The 16571-nt window shown below is 47.9% G+C and overlaps 1 protein-coding gene across 1 annotated transcript; it reads right to left on the minus strand.

Moving 5' to 3' along the window:
• Positions 1 to 1711: 1711 nt before the first annotated feature.
• On the minus strand, positions 1712 to 16508 carry b4galnt3b (beta-1,4-N-acetyl-galactosaminyl transferase 3b). Its single transcript, XM_030366863.1, has 21 exons — positions 15983 to 16508; positions 14647 to 14696; positions 14328 to 14411; positions 12013 to 12108; positions 11213 to 11303; positions 10986 to 11086; positions 10835 to 10902; positions 9448 to 9526; positions 9096 to 9162; positions 8730 to 8906; positions 8352 to 8461; positions 8061 to 8161; positions 7701 to 7768; positions 6291 to 7584; positions 5583 to 5842; positions 5299 to 5452; positions 5092 to 5164; positions 4382 to 4535; positions 4055 to 4181; positions 3348 to 3455; positions 1712 to 3272 (listed from the first exon to the last, which is right to left on the minus strand). The coding sequence occupies exons 1-21, from the start codon at positions 16155 to 16157 to the stop codon at positions 3257 to 3259; spliced, it is 3453 nt and encodes a 1150-aa protein (XP_030222723.1). The 5' UTR covers positions 16158 to 16508; the 3' UTR covers positions 1712 to 3256.
• Positions 16509 to 16571: the final 63 nt, after the last annotated feature.

Below are 16571 nucleotides of genomic sequence, written 5' to 3' on the forward strand. Positions count from 1 at the left end.
AGTGATGATCCCACTTTAAAATATGGATATATACAGGTGCTGGTCATATTATTAGAATATCATGAAAAAGTTGATTTATTTCATTAATTCCATTTAGAAAGTCAAACCTGTAGAATGTATACATTCATTCCAAACAGACTGATACATTATAAGTGTTTTTTGCCAAAAAGAAGATGATTATAGCTGACAACCAATGAAAACCCTAAATTCAACATCTCAGAAAATTAGAATATGGTGAAAAGGTCAGATATTGAAGACACCTGGTGCCACACTCTAATTAGCTAACTAACTCAAAACACCTGGAAAAGCCTTTAAATGGTCTCTCGTTTTGATTCTGTATGACACACAATCATGGGGAAGACTGCTGACTTGACAACTGTCCAAAAGATGACCATTGATACTTTAAAGAAGGAGGGCAAGACACAAAAGGTCATTGCCAAAGAGGTTGGATGTTCCCAGAGCTCTGTGTCCAAGCACATTAATAGAGAGGCGAAGGGAAGAAAAAGATGTGGTAGAAAAGAGTGTACAAGCAAGAGGGATAAACGCGCCCTGGAGAGGATTGTCAAACAAAACCGATTCAAAAATGTGGGGGAGATCCACAAAGAGTGGACTGTAGCTGGAGTCAGTGCTTCAAGAAGCACCACACACCGACGTATGCAAGATATGGGCTTCAGCTGTCGCATTCCTCGTGTAAAGCCACTCTTGAATAAGAGACAACGTCAAAAGCGTCTCGCCTGGGCTCAAGACAAAAAGGACTGGACTGCTGCTGAGTGGTCCAAAGTTATGTTTTCAGATGAAAGTAAATTTTGTATCTCCTTTGGAAATCAAGGTCCCAGAGTCTGGAGGAAGACAGGAGAGGCACAGAATCCACGTTGCCTGAAGTCCAGTGTAAAATTTCCACAGTCAGTAATGGTCTGGGGTGCCATGTCATCTGCTGCTGTTGGTCCACTGTGTTTCCTGAGGTCCAGGGTCAATGCAGCAGTCTACCAGGAAGTTTTAGAACACTTTATGCTGCCTGCCGCGGACCAACTTTATGGAGGTGACGATTTCATTTTCCAACATGACTTGGCACCTGCACACAGTGCCAAATCTACCAGTACCTGGTTTAAGGACCATGGTATCCCTCTTCTTGATTGGCCTGCAAACTCACCTGACCTTAACCCCATAGAAAACCTATGGGGTATTGTGAAGCGGAAGATGCGAGATGCCAGACCCAACAATGCTGAAGAGCTGAAGGCCACTATTAAAGCAACCTGGGCTCTCATAACACCTGAGGAGTGCAACAGACTGGTCGACTCCATGCCACGCCGTATTGCTGCAGCAATTCAGGCAAAAGGAGCTGCAACTAAGTATTGATTGCCATACATGCTGAAACTTTCCATGTTCATACTTTTCAGTTGGCCCACATTTCTAAAAAATCATTTTTTGTACTAGTCGTAACTAATATTCTAATTTTCTGAGATACTGAATTTGGGATTTTCAGTAATTGTCAGTACTAATCATCCAAATTAAAAGAAATAAACATTTCAAATATATCACTCTGTGTGTAATGAATTGATATAATATGTAAGTTTCACGTTCTGAATATAATTACTGAAATAAATCAACTTTTTCATGATATTCTAATAATTTGACCAGCACCTGTATACCAGCCATCCATGTAGCAATGTGTAGGCTATAGAAAATGTGCATATTCCATAAAAACAAAACGTTTTAGAAAATAATTTATAACCAATTTGTCAAGACAGTGTATTGGGAAATCTTCACCTGAGAGACATCAGAACATACAAGACAGACATTAAATGACCCACTGTACTGAGGGAAAATGAGGTATTATGTCTAAAGCCTGGAGTGTAATTTAACTGTAAAAACCCTTTGCTTAAACCAAACATATATATATATATATACAATAGCATCCTCTTTTATATTCTAAAAAGGCATAACTTTAATTTAACAACAAAACAAAAAATAAAACACAACAAAATCAACTTAGAACATTTGTATCAGATTGGAGAAGCCCAAAAATTGTGGGTAAAAGAATCATAAATTATTACTAACTAATAACATTTTGAAAAGTGGAGAATAGTGAAAATACATGAATTAACAAACTGCCATTGTGCTGAAAAATACATTCTGGCTGGCGTTGAGGGTTCATTACAGAATAAGAGTTCTGTACTGGAATGTAGCATATTTCGTTAGCTGCCAATATTCCTGTCTTCAAATAAGAATTGATAAGAGGAAATTTAAAGTTTGAACAGTTCACTTAATGCCATTATCTGTGTCTGAGCGGAGAAACAACAGCTGTTTTTGGGGAAAATTTACTTTGGGCTATGGTTTAAAATAGTTACCCTAGTTCTAGGTTGTGCGATGTCATTTACAGAAATGTATTTTTAAACAACCGTGTTCCTCAAATATGAAGGAGGAAAGAAGGCACATATATGGCATTCACATTAGTGGGGAAGGCGTGACTGATGTGAACATATTTGAGTTAGTAAGACCAAGATCAATCGATCATCGATTCGTGTTTCCGTTGGTGTGCTGATGCAAAGGCATCTTCTGAAAACCCATTCAATCCTCTGAAAGTACATTACTTGTGAAATATAAAAACTCTGGATAGTAAAATAATTCCTTATATACATTACAAATATCTCCCTTATATCTCGAAGATAAAACACAAAACACAAAAATAAAATCTCAGTAGGATCGGTATAATAAATACAAACTAGCAGACGAGTTGTGCAGCATCCGGTTCAAGTCACCCAGAAGCAGATTGTTGCATCATCATGTAGGGCCTGAGCTATAATAAGAATAATAATACATTTAATTTATATTGCGCCTTTCAAACCAACGGATTTGATGGGGAGCCAGTGTTTCAGGGTTCCAGGGGTTTGCTTGGAGCTCTGGACAGGACTCCAATGCGATGGTGCCATTCGGGAGGTGATGACGGTGTCAGCCACAGAGTTGGACGGTGTCGGGCGGAGTAGGGAAATGTTTTTGAGGTGAAAGAAGGCAGATTTGGTGATGGATTTGATCCGGGAGCGTAATGTTCTGGGAGTGTAAAGGTTGTGCACTCCCCAATCAGTAGTATCTCCTGTGCAATGTGCTCCTCCATCCAGCGGGGGCACTGGTGGTACAGAGCTCAACCCTGAGAGCAAAGAGGGTCGTCCGAGCCAGCGCCCTTACCATCAAAGCACCCGGGGAGCCCGGTCCGTCCTCAGGGTGCGTCGTGTTAGGCGTTAAGGTATTGGGGTTGCCACTAGCGCAGCGGGGCCCTGTGGATTAGATTAGATTAGATTAGATTGACTTTATTGTGAATCTAATCTAAAAATCTAATCTAAAAGGTTTACCTGGAGTTGGACATGGTGCGGCGGTTCCACATGCCCCTCTTGGAGTGGTAGTAGTGGAAGAAGTTCCTGAGGTGGATCCTCTCCACCTCCAGACCTGACTGCAGTATCCTGAGGGAGGGAGGGAGGGAGAGAGGGAGGGAGGGAGGGAGGGAGAGCCAGAGAGTGAGAGGGTGAAGCTGGGGCCTTTCAACAAGAAATTCAGAACTAAACGTTAGATTGTGTAATAACCAGACAACATATTAAATCCTATCCCAACCTATCCAAGGGTTTTTCAACCTGCGGTATGCATACCACGGATAGTATGTAAGGGTATTGCTGGTGGCGCGTGGGAATTTACTCAGAGAATATACACATTTACAAGAATAGAAGAAAGCATTGCAAAAGAGCCCCGATGAACAACATAGAAAATGGAATGCATTTATACCAGCATTGCATTTGTAAGCAGTGGCCACTCGAAGCGCTTTACAGTATTGCCTAACATTTACCCATCCATGCTCCCACATTCACACAACAATGGCGCTGTCCGACATGCCAGTAAACAGCCAGCTCGTCGGGAGCAGTTAGGGTCAGGTGCCTTGCTCAGGGACACCTCGACACTGAGCTAGGAGGAGCCGGCGATTGAACCAGCAACCTTTCCCGTTACCAGACAACCCGCTCTACCTCCTGAGCCACACGCCGCCTCGGTGCCCAGGTTAGAAAAGCCTAACCTGTCGAGGAGCTCCCAGTCCTCTCCTCCCCAGCGGTCGGTGAACTCCCTGGTGTTCATCCCCCCAGCGGCCAACAGGTCTGACTTGTAAACACTCAGCAGCCCAAAGCCATTCACCTCCCAGTAGCCTGCACACACACACACACACACACACACACACACACACACACACACACACACACACACACACACACACACACACACACACACACACACACACACACAGTTAATATTCCATATCATATTAAATTACTGTTAGTTTAGTTTAGTGGAGTGAGTGACTGAAGAGAGTGAGTTAATTGAAGTGCGTGTGTGCGTGCGCGCGTGCCTCTGGGTTCCTGGGGCGTGGCTCCACAGTCGAGTCTCATGAGGATGGGCGCGAAGGCCATGTAGCCTTCTACGCAGTGCTTCCTGATGCTGTCCAGGATCGCCATGGGGAAGGAGATGTGAAGGTCACACAGGAACACGATGCTGTGGTCGTCCTGGGCAACGGAGAATGGCGAGAAGGAAGATAAATGCATGGTGAGCGTCTACCACAACTAGACCGGGTGCCCCCCCGGCCCGTTCTGCGAAAGAGCAATACGGGGTCTGGAGAAGAGCAATACGTTTCTTTCTGCTTCCGATACGTTCTAGTGGGAGCCAATCACCGAGCTGGCTTCTCCCCCTGGCCCGTATTGGCAAGCAGCCAATTGCGTACAGAGTCATTTGAACCGTTGATCACGCCTCTTGTGCTGAAGAAAATGACAGCAGCTTCCCCAGACCAAGCTCAATCTACGATTGAGCTTGGTCTGGCAGTAGCCCGGCTAAACCACAACAGTTCCCAACCTTTATCACGCCATGGCGCCATTTGTACGTCTTGCAATTGCTTTGCTACCCCAGATCATAGGCTACCCTCTCGTTGTATATACAGGAAGTAGGTTAAGAATGATTAGTTTGACTTTGCAAGAAAAAATGTTTGTGGTTGAGCTCTGGTCTAGAGCGAGGATGTGTTTTGTGGCGGGGTGAAATCAAAGTGATGGTTGTGTACGCGTCGCTCACAGTGATGAGGTCAACTCCAGCCTGAAGCCCAGCTGCACGCTGGAAGTTCCCACTCAGCTTTAGGTATTCATACCTACAAAGAGCACAAACATCAATAAAAACATTTAAAAAAAAAACTTTTACTATATAATAGTGGATACATTGAGTAACAATGAGCATTCAACTTAGTAGTAGTAGTAGAAGAAGAAGAATCATAAGCAGACATACTGAGGAAGAGAGGCCGCATCCAGGGCCTTCTTCACATCCATGTCTGTGCTGTCGTAGTCGACGATGATGAGGCTGAAGTCACGGTCTCTGGTGACGCGGTACAACGCCTCCATGTCCGAGATGAGCTGGATGACCCAGCGGGCCTGGTTCTTCACTGAGACACACATGAGCACATTTTGAAGTGATGGAGAAGCAAAACAAATATAGAAATCTTAGAAGGTAGATATAGAATGTAGGTGTGTGTGTGTGCGAGCATGTGCGTGCGTACGTGTGTGCGTGCGTACCTGGTACAATGAAGTGGACAGTGGCAGTGGGGTTCCACTGAAAACCAAACGGGTTACACAGAATGACCTCCGGGACGGATCGAAGGGGCGGTAACCTCCTGGATCGAGGCTTTTTCCAACGAATCAGACTGTAGACGTAGTGTGACAGGCGGCGCAGCTCGCCACTGGGGTCCTTCAGCTCCAGCTCCAGGAGGTACCGGCTGCCTTGGGCGCGGTCCACGCGCTTCTCCACGTTCACAACTCGAACCAGAGTGTAACGCCTGGACACACGCGAGGGCCGGAGGCAGTGGTGAGCAAGGACAGTGGGAAATCATTCTGACTGGGTCTCTCCCTCTTCTGTTAATCATCATCCTTATTGTTTTGATGGTGTTTTTATACTAGTAACAAGTCTATTTTTTAAATAGTTAATCGAATATATAGAACAAACATGTCATAACTTGACACTATAATGGCAAAATAAATACTAATTTTACAATCATTTGAGGCAAAAATGTTTGCATTTCTCAAGATATAAATGCCAAATATTAAGTTGAAATACATTTTTCTGTCCATCAGTCATCAATTAATCAGACCTCTGAAGAATAAGCCCCGCCTCCGAGGCCCCGGTTCCCATGTCTAAGGGAGATAACACGGGGGTATACCAATGATCGTACACAACAAACCCTGTAGTCGGCGAGGAAGTAGCAGCTGCGGCACACGGGCACATACCCCTGATGCTTGAGGTTCAGCTTGTCCACGTAGGTCCGGACGACGGCCTGCGCGTCGGCGGGCTGCAGCAGCAAGTTGCCCGACACGTTGCAGTTCAGGTCGATCCAATCGGAGCGCAGCAGCTGCAGGTCCAGCTGGTCCGCCTGGAAGGTCTGGCTCCACACCACCTCGGGGTCGAACACCAGCGGCGTCGGCGCCGCCTCCTCGTAGCTGGTGTCCCCCTCGACGCCCCCCTGGTCCCACCCGGATCGCCTCGACCCGCCTCGGGCCACCCGGGCGCCCCCCTCGTCCCAAAACGCTTCCGCACTCCTGACGACGGTGGACGTGTCGGTGTGGTTGGTCCCCGCCCTCTTGGTGAGGTTTTTTATTGCAGGGTCGGAGATGATCGCGTCGGGGTCTCTGTAGGGCTTGGTACTGGGGGCGGGGAGGTCTCGGTGGGGGTCTCTGTAGGGCTTGGTACTGGGGGCGGGGAGGTCTCGGTGGGGGTCTCTGTAGGGCTTGGTACTGGGGGCGGGGAGGTCTCGGTGGGGGTCTCTGGAGGGCTTGATTTGCGGGGCGGGGAGGTCTCGGTGGGGGTCTCTGTAGGGCTTGATATGCGGGGCGGGGAGGTCTGGGTGGGGGTCTCTGTAGGGCTTGATATGCGGGGCGGGGAGGTGGGGGCCTTTGGAACGGGAGGCAGAGAGGTCCGGGCGGGGCGTCACAGCGACGGCCGGCTGAGGGACAGAGCCGTCCTGGCTGCCCTTCGCCGGTACCCCCGTCGGCACCCGCAGCTTTCCACCTCCGCCCCCCTTCACCGGTCGTCTCTTCCTCTTCCTCTTACGGACTACCGGGTCTGCCGGGGGGGGCTGCTGGGTTACCGCAGGCCGGGCCTTCGCCCTCCGGAACGCGTCCCCCCGATCGCGCGCCTGGTCTGCGTTCACCTCCGGGCGTCTGTCGGCGTCCCGCGGCCTCACCTCCTGCCGCGCCGGCGGTCTGTCGGTCCTCGGTTGAGGCGCTACGTCGGGTTGGTGGACGCCGCGTCCCGCCGCTCCCGGCTGGGCGCGCGGACGCGCTGCGTCCCGCCGCCGGGCCGGGGCGCGGGGCTCTGCGTCCGAAGCGTTCCGGACCCTGCCTCGGGGTTCCCCCGCCTCGCCCCGGGACAAGAGGTTGCGGCGGGGCCGTTGAGCGTCGGTCTCGTCGTCTTCGTCTTCGTCGTACGCCACGTGGAGGCCGTCGTCGGCGCCCCCCCAGCCCCCCGCCGGAGCACGGTAATCCTCTTCCTCCGGGTCTTCGTCACTCTGCTGGAGAGGCGAGTCTAGGACAGATCCACAGACACACGACGTGAACGAGGGTTGGGACGCACAGGGGGTCGATGCGGTGTGTCTGGGATGGGGCGGGGCGGGGGTCGCCCCCCTTTGGAGAGCGGCCTACCTCTCTGACGGAACGGGTCCCCGCGCCCCCCGGGCCGGTCCAGACTCATGTACCGCGGCAGTCCAAAGCTGAGCGTGAGGAGGTTCAAACAAGAGACGCTTCAGTGGTCACACCGACTGGGCCGACGTCTAGCAGCTTGTGGGCCATTATAGCGAAAACATTTCAAAATGCACACACCTTTCTCAACACTTTGAGGTCGAACAACAAGCACGATTACAATGACCTCGTAAAAACACAACTGTATTCCCCGCTGGCATAATGTGTCGGGCGTATCCAAAGCAATTCTCCTCAGGTGACACGGTCACATGGGGTCACATCGGTATCTAGTTACTTCATATTCAACGATGCAGGTGCACTCACTACTTCAGAGACTCGGCACTCTCGTGGTAGAAGCAGCTGTTCTCCGTCTCCATGTGTGTGAGGCGCGTGTAGTCATTGGGGTGGATGTAGGTCATGTGCACCTGGGGTTAGGGGGACAGGAAGTGACCATAATTGGCACCGCGAACCCACAATGAGTCATCAAAACACGCAGACATTTCAGTACCAACGTGACATTTGCTTGACAACGCAGAGCGTGGAACCAAAGCCACACGACGTGCCAAATCGAAGCGTTTGCAGAAGGACGCGATCATCTGGGGACCGGGGACTCACAAACTGCAGGCCCTGGTAGCGAAGGAGCTCGTAGCCTTTGATGATGTAGCTGGGACTGTAGGAGCAGTCGGGCAGCACGCTGCGAAGGGTCCGGGCGGGGATCATCTGCCCTGCGGCACGGGAGGGGGGGGGGGGGGGGGGGGGGGGGGGGGGGGGGGGGGGGATGTTAGTTGCGTTTGCAAACAACACTATAATTCATTGACTTAGTGTTTGAGGGGGCTTTTCAAGGCTGAGGGACGAAACTGACACGAATTTGAAAAAAAAGCTGCAGGGTGCCTGCATGCGAGATGACCAGCGATGGTTGACTAGTATCTACGGAGGGGTTACCCAGCATGGAGCCTGGACTGTGGAAGGGGGGCGCGGGGGGGGGTGTCTTACGCCGGTAGAAGGTGTCTCTAGGGTCTTCCCTGAGCATGTCCGGACCGGGCGGGTGGCAGGGCTGGCCGTCGGCCTGGTAACCGGGCTTGTTGCCAGGCTGGTCGAGCGGCGTTCTCGCGTGGCTGCCGGCCGTCTGCGGGATGTGATCCACTTCGCTCATGAACAGCGACGACTCGCCTGCGGGGGAGGAAGAGGAAGAAGAAAGAACGCCGGGTGAAGAGCCACTCGAATGGAACCGATACCTAGACATCGAGGAGATAAGATGGACGGCAAACGGATACAAGGAGACGTGTTGGTGCTGAACCACAAGATGACACACGGCTGCAATAGGCTGTGGGTGTCCACTGGGGGCAGGGTGGAACTTACTCGTGTAGAGGGAGATGTGTTGGGAGCCGACCACCGTGAACCTCAGACCTTCCTGGTTGATTTTCCACTGCATGAGGAACAGAACGAAAGTATATCTATTCTCCGTCCTCATTGACGAAAACGAGCGGTGCCACAGCATGGGGAATGGGTGCAGTCCCTACGGCCGGGTGGGGGGGGGGGGGGGGGGAGGGGGGGGTGGTTATACCACCAGGTGGGAGTGTGATTACTCGTCACAAATCGGCTAGTGATGTCAGAAGAGGCCGATATTCAAAACGGCTTGTGACTGCTAGTCACACTCACACCTTGTGGTATAATGTGTCCCCTTTAAAACAAGCAGGGGCGCAATACTCACCGCTAGCGCCACATGGTCCGTAGCCCTGTCCCCCTGCTTATGGATTAGTTCAAAGAAGTACTTCCTCTGTGCTGACAGCCTGTTAGATAGCAAGTCATTCAGTCAGTTCTGCGGCCATAACAGTAAAACACACCAGCTAGCCAGAGCATTCTGTTAGCCATCCCTTTCTGCAAGCCATGAAAGCATTCTGCTTCTGGAAGTAACTTCTGATATTAATCTGGACATGGTGTTATCTTGTAGCGCATTGCTCATACCACGCATTTGCGTCGTCAAAAGCTCAGTTGCCATGGCTTCGGGATGCATCGAGTCGGTTAACAGTCATTCGATTTTGTAAGAGCGGTTTCCTTTACATTGGGGTCAGGATGTTACATAATCGTATTTAACCAATCGGTAACTTCATGTTTTCTTTGTGGTTATCACCACTAAATAAATAGGTCATACATGGATTTGGAAGGAGGAAGAGTTCGGTCAGCAAGTTGTGACGAGTAACTTTGATTGTCTATGATGCGATGAGTCATATTATGAAAAAGAAAAAAGGAACAGAGCTTATAATTCTGTATTTCATATCTCTTCTGATACATACAATCCAATTATACGCATCATAATTAAATAATAATAATACGTTGTTTTCTAAGCTTTAGTGCAGTCCTTAACAAACAGACGCTATAAACAGGTTGTGTGATCCAGTCCAATATAGTTATGAAAGGGTCACGCTATATGCATGTGTATAATAATGTGGATCTCCTATAACAGTACTTAGCTAGACGTGACATGTCCAATGCCTCCTTCATGCTGCTCGTCTCAACCTCTCGGAGGGTGGCAGAGGTACCAGCAGCGAGAGCAGAGAACGTATATGACGATTCTTATCAGTCTGTATAAACCTAAATAGACCTCACCCTTACTGAAACATACACCCATGCAGAACGGGCTCATGTTGGAAGTCCGACTGCAAGTTTAAAAAAGGTGAACAATCTGAAAACTGATCCTAACAGCAGCCGGGGAAGAGTTTAGAGTTAACAATTATTATTTACATCGTAGTGTGTATAATTAAAATTAGTTACTTAAAAAACCTGCGCACGTCTTTAGTCAATGCTGATCATGCTGCACATCCTAGAGCTGATTCACTCTGCTAATAAAAGTATTAAAAGCTTGCCATTCATTACTACTTACTATCATTAGTCAAACCCCCCCCTTATCACGGCCCCTAGCCAGTCATGCTATGCTTATTAGTGTCACGTAGTTGCACAGCCAGTTAGAGTACAAAACACTGTCATTGAGTTTTTAGAAATCTGAAAGTTTCCCGCCTACTACCTGTGAGGGGCTCGATGTTAAACATTACGACTTTAAGTAACATTATTATGATTAGAAAAATCGTTTGGCCACTCACCAAACTGGTCTTGATGTCTGACTTGCAAATTTGTTGTACTCCCCGGGTGCTGTCCACTCTGAGCCCGTCTGTAAAGAGACGGCCACGTCACACCAGCATTCCCCGGCAGATGAGACTCACTCAAAGTTTAGAGAGAGGCCAGGCGACCTACCTTGCCCACCCATGCTTGTAGACGGCAGTCGAGGGGAGACTCATTCGCGCTGAGCCAGAATTCAGAATTGGCTTGAGAGCTCACGGCAAAAACAAACTCCCCTACGATCACAAGAGAAGGGGCCCAGCGTTAGAGGCGTGTGCGGACATGCAAAACTCAACTGCGATGTAGACACTAGTGGCCATGATATCCTTTGCAGCAGGCTGTGAGTAGGATGGAAGGGATACCGTCAGCATAAGGATGCAGGTAGCCAAAGATCCTGAGGCCATAGTTGGTCCACTGGGGCGAGGCAGCCAGCTTCAGGACCGTGGTTCTGGTCTGACAGAAGGAAGCACGGGACAATAGGAGTCATGATGTTTAAGGTACACAGTGTGTGTGTGTGTGTGTGTGGTACACAGTGTGTGTGTGTGTGTGTGTGTGTGTGTGTGTGTGTGTGTGTGTGTGTGTGTGTGTGTGTGTGTGTGTGTGTGTGTGTGTGTGTGTGTGTGTGTGTGTGTGTGTGTGTGTGTGTGTGTGTGTGTGTGTGTGTGTGTGTGTGTGTGTGGTTGCCCGGAGCAACATTGATCATATAAATAAATTTAACAAGGATATTTAAAGTTCATTTAAATAGTGAAGTAAGACTTGTTTCTGTTTACAGGCACACTACTTCTGCATGTCACTGCCCCAGTATACAGGCCCTAAAGATAATTGATTGGTTCTGCAAGGCAGCTTTTTAAAACTCTAATTGTTTCCAGCAATGAAATCCGAGAGATTGTTCTCAGGTTATAGTAAAGCAGAGCCTTTAGAAACAGTTTAGCACACCTTGTCTTTCTGGCAACATGTTAACCTTCTAATGGGTACGGATTCGTTGACTTTGCAACAAGAAAATGCAACAAAAGTTGTTTTAGTCAATGATCGTTGTGTGATGTTATTAGCAACCCTAGCGTAGCAGTGCGTGTGTGTTCACTCACATGGGGGTACAGAGGGCAGTGCAGTGTGTGTTCACTCACGTGGGGGTACAGAGGGGAGTGCGTGTGTGTTCACTCACATGAGGGTACAGAGGGTAGTGCAGGTTCTTCCGGAGCTGGTCTATGGAGCTCCCACACCAGTCCTCAAAGACGTGCAGGTTGGCCCGTCCTTTGTACTGAGGAGAGAGCACAACACACTAGGTCTGCTGCGCAAGTTTAACAAAAGCAAATCAAAACGATATATAATATCAATATGTATAATACATTTTTAACAACAAATTAAAAAAGATGTATACATAAGAGAGCGCTTGAAAGTTAACCGGTCAAACTACCTAATGTTAGTAGTTTGAATGTTAACCAGGTTCCAGGTGTTCTGTAAACCTACACCTTTCTCCCTGCTGCTAAATAGGCGGTGATATCCGAGCTCCTGTGTGTGTCCGTGTGTGTGTGTCCGTGTGTGTGTTCGTGTGTGTGTGTCCGTGTGTTCGTGTGTGTGTGTCTGTGTGCGTGTACAGTTGGTTGAGAGGTGAAATGGGATGTGTTGAACATTACTTTTGAATGATTTCAAAACGGAGCTTGGAAATGATTACAAGAACCCCCAGCCTAAGAATGTACAACCACACACATTCAATACGTAAAAGGAAGAGTCCACTCTGGGATTTTCTCCAGAAGCCGAAGTGGATTAGAATCCAAACAAATGTAAATGCCCTCCTAATCTTCCTGATCTGTTATGGACCAAGACTCGTGTCACTGTGTGACTCACACAAACACACGAAAGAAAGAAAGAAAGAAAGAAAGAAAGAAAGAAAGAAAGAAAGAAAGAAAGAAAGAAAGAAAGAAAGAAAGAAAGAAAGATTGTAGAAGTATATTGTAGTTTGATACATACACCCAAGAGAATGTATCAAACAACAATATACTACATGACACCAGGTAGCATGGCTGCTGCAGACACAACTCACCCTCCCCTGAGCCAAGAGTATAACGTCGTGGCAGTGGTGGATTAGGGTATGTAAATGTTCCCAAATGAGCAAGTGCTCAACGTAGGATGATTCATCCACCTCAACCCTTATTTACATGGCGAGGTGCAATCAAGGCACCAGGACTCTGGTTCGATGAGGCACAACGATAAAGTGCATGAGTACAGATAGTTACAAATATAGATAATCAATAAATAAATGCATAAGAATATAGCCAAGATAAGTGTACTCGATTATATAAAAACTATATATAAACAAATATACATCATAAAACATTTAATAACCATGCTAAAAATATCATCCTTATTGTTTGCATAAACAACGTGAACTAGGACGAGCCGGCAGCTCAACTTCCCCGGGAGCCAGACAGCTTCAAAACGATGGTAACCTGAGTCCCCCTCCCCACACCCACTTGGGATTCACGCGCGCTCCAACAGCGGTGGGAGGCGGACAGGCCGGGGCAAGTTCCTCAGAGCCGTCAGGAGAGGAGGAAGAGGAGTAGATGTGTGGAGGCAAACCGGGATCGGTGCATTCGCCGCACCGGGCCCCCGCCAGGAAACGTTCCCCCGGGAATTTGAATACCGACAAAAATAAAAATTGACTTTGTGGAATATGCCATTTCAATCCCCTGTGGGAGATGTTTTCAATTAATCTCAACGCCTATGATTGAAGAGTTTAACTCACTGTGGAGGGTTTGTAGTCGTGTGTGTGTGTGGATGATTGATGCTTGAGGCAGCGTCACCTGGCCTGAGTCAGCCTGATGGGCTGGGTGAGGCTGCACACCTGTTGCACATTAGGCAACAACGGGCACAGGTTCAACCGGCCATCAAAGCACAGATCCCGGGACAAGGCTCCTGCGCGGGCAGATGGGGGACGATTGTCGACGACCTTACAATAAACCGGTCTTCAAACTCCCTAGTCAGCCTAGTTAAAGTCACCTAGGTGGAGTGTAGCATTGTCCTTGCTACAATGATGTCATCTCATGTGATTTCGGTCCATCGATTTCCTTGAATTCCTTTTAGCCAATTTAACGGGTGGCGTCTATGTACTCTCCTGCATGGTGAGCCAAGCGACCGACCAATTACATCCACTCATGTGGCCCGGGGAGAGAACGATCCCATTATGGCGACGGTCCAACTGAATGAAGCTACAGTGATTCGGACTAAGAGGTAGTACAGGTGCGGGGGGGGATTTGTACAATCGGACTACAACCCTACAATCCCACTTCAACAAACTTGTTTGTAAAAATACTTTTTGACATTAACCCGACAAGATATTCAGTAAGTGTGGGATTTGTTACGGTTCCTTTCTGTTTTCACAGAAAGGAACTCTAAATGCTAGATGGGCGGCTTGTTAAGGAAGGATGGGAAGCAAGGAAAAAGGCACTTTCTGACTCGCAAAAAGAACCAATACTTTACCTCAGCCTTCCAAGCCTGCGCTGTAAAGCGGGAACGCAGTGCGGTCAAATCCTGCTCCGAACCCTTTGGGCAGCCCGCCGCCACCTAGAACAAACATGTTTTACATGCAATGTTTTACTCAAACATACGCTCTCACTCTGCTCCAGATCAATGATTAATACCTATGTAATTTGTTCAGTTATAGACAGATGAAATAAAACAATGTGACACTCATTCGAAGCAAGCCCAAATAATATTGACAAAGAGAAGTGTTCTCAAACACTTTATATCTAAATAAATAGAAACACCCTTTATGTATCCATTAGGTCGCTGTACTTACCCCCCCATCTGGTACTCTCCCTCCAATAAGTTCTCCTGTTGCAGCATTGGCTGTGGAGAGTGACAACAATTAGGCACCGATTGAAACTGTAAATCCCACAAAATAGGCAAGACAGACAGTCAAGTGGCTAGGCTGTTCAGATTTCCATCTCTGTATTCACCACCTAACCCCTGCTTTTTAATTACCCAGTCTCTGTATTCACTGTCTAACCACAATCTAACCGGTTGAACCTGGCAAACCTATCGATTAGAGAATCTGCAGGTGTTAAGACGGTCGCAGATATGTTCTTCGATATCTATCAAAATTCCCAGTTTGACACAGTGAAGAAAGCATTTCCTTCTCCCACATTGTCAACGCCATGCTATTGCCATTCTGGATATTTGAGCATTGTTGTAGATCCATTGTTGTAATTTTTAATATTCCTAAGCGGCGGCGTTTCAACCATGCGTCTCTTGTAGGCTACAACAAAAGCCTTCCCATTCTCAAGAATCAATCGGGAAGACACATGGCTGAGAATCATGTACAGACAATAGAATCCTGAACTGTGTGTGTGTGTGTGTGTGTGTGTGTGTGTGTGTGTGTGTGTGTGTGTGTGTGTGTGTGTGTGTGTGTGTGTGTGTGTGTGTGTGTGTGTGTGTGTGTGTGTGTGTGTGTGTATTTACACACTGTTGGTCTGGAGGTCTATCATTATAAGGGTGGGGTTCCCAACGCAAACTCTCTTAGGACAAAACAGCAATTGTGGTCGCACACTGCAATCCTAGCTGGAGTAGGTCGCCTTAAGAAGGGCTAGACTGGAGAGCGAGGGATTCCTGTTCTAGTCTCCAAATCTACCTATTTGGGACTACAATTTCTCAGTGACAGCCTCACAACTAAGTCATTCATTAATATAGCATGTTAGGACATTGAGTAAGTAGTTTATAATTTAACATTTTATATTGAAGCCTGTAGGTTAGATTTAGAAGATGCGAACCAATTGGGATTCCAACGATGTAAAATGTTGTTTTTAATAAAAAAGATATTACCTTAGATTTTAACAACTCTGTTATACTAAAATAGAATTGAATCTTTGTATGATACAAGGACCGCAGAAAACAGGAACTTCCTGCTGGTTGGGTAAACCATCATCTGCATAGTGTATGTTAACCATCACTTGCTCCCAAGAGCAGGTTTTATAGAAAATGTCATACTGCTGTCTGTCGCAAATTTTGCCTGTTAATTTGTGATCGTTTATTTGAGGCGGTACAACTACAAAAAAGTGGACACTTGTTCAGGCAACCTGTTGCTAACCCCCCCCCCCCCCCCCCCCCCCCCCCGAAGAGTGGCAACCCCAACTTACGGTGGTTGTTGCTCCATGTATTTGCAGCGACGAACTCGTGGAAGACTGCGACAAACCCCAAGACCAGGATCACTCCAAAAAGATATCTGCCGTTGCGTCTCAATTTCTTCAAGGGTAAAACCGACATGATCATTGTTTTGTTCCTCTCCCGAGAAGTGTAGAGTCGTTTATCCATCCGATTGCCACTTGTTCAGCCAGAAACGACCCCACCACCAGGATCTCGCCCACTGCAACTACGGTGAGGTCAAACTACTGGTGAGCGGAGAACTCCGTGGAGTGTGACTCTTGAAGGCTAAGTCCATCTTTCTCGTTGCCCCGTATACTTCTAACGTTACGAAAACCAATTATGCTTACTGAACACCATCTCCATAAGGCTAAGTTAATACAGTTTTGTCTTCAACACGCAGTGGTTCCGACCGATTCCACCTAGCTCTGTGATGTCGTCGCGCTTCAGGAGACCCACACGGCGCAAACAAGTGAGCAGAATGGGCTTGAAATCACACACCCGCTCAGAGCGACAGGCACAGCGATCCGAGGAGGGAGGAGTTTAGCGAGGCCGGCTGCACCCATTTCTCCTCAGGTAGAACTA

Source organism: Gadus morhua, chromosome 9, assembly GCF_902167405.1.
Source record: "Gadus morhua chromosome 9, gadMor3.0, whole genome shotgun sequence".
NCBI classification, from domain to species: domain Eukaryota; kingdom Metazoa; phylum Chordata; class Actinopteri; order Gadiformes; family Gadidae; genus Gadus; species Gadus morhua.

Bases quoted from the DNA above. Each gene is read 5' to 3' on its own strand.
- b4galnt3b (XM_030366863.1), bottom strand. From the start codon at position 16,157: ATGGATAAACGACTCTACACTTCTCGGGAGAGGAACAAAACAATGATC. The intron at 9,527-10,834 runs GTGAGTGGCCAA...GCTATCTAACAG, and splicing joins CAGACATCAAGACCAGTTTG to GCTGTCAGCACAGAGGAAGT. The intron at 5,165-5,298 runs GTATGTCTGCTT...TGCTCTTTGTAG, and splicing joins GATGCGGCCTCTCTTCCTCA to GTATGAATACCTAAAGCTGA.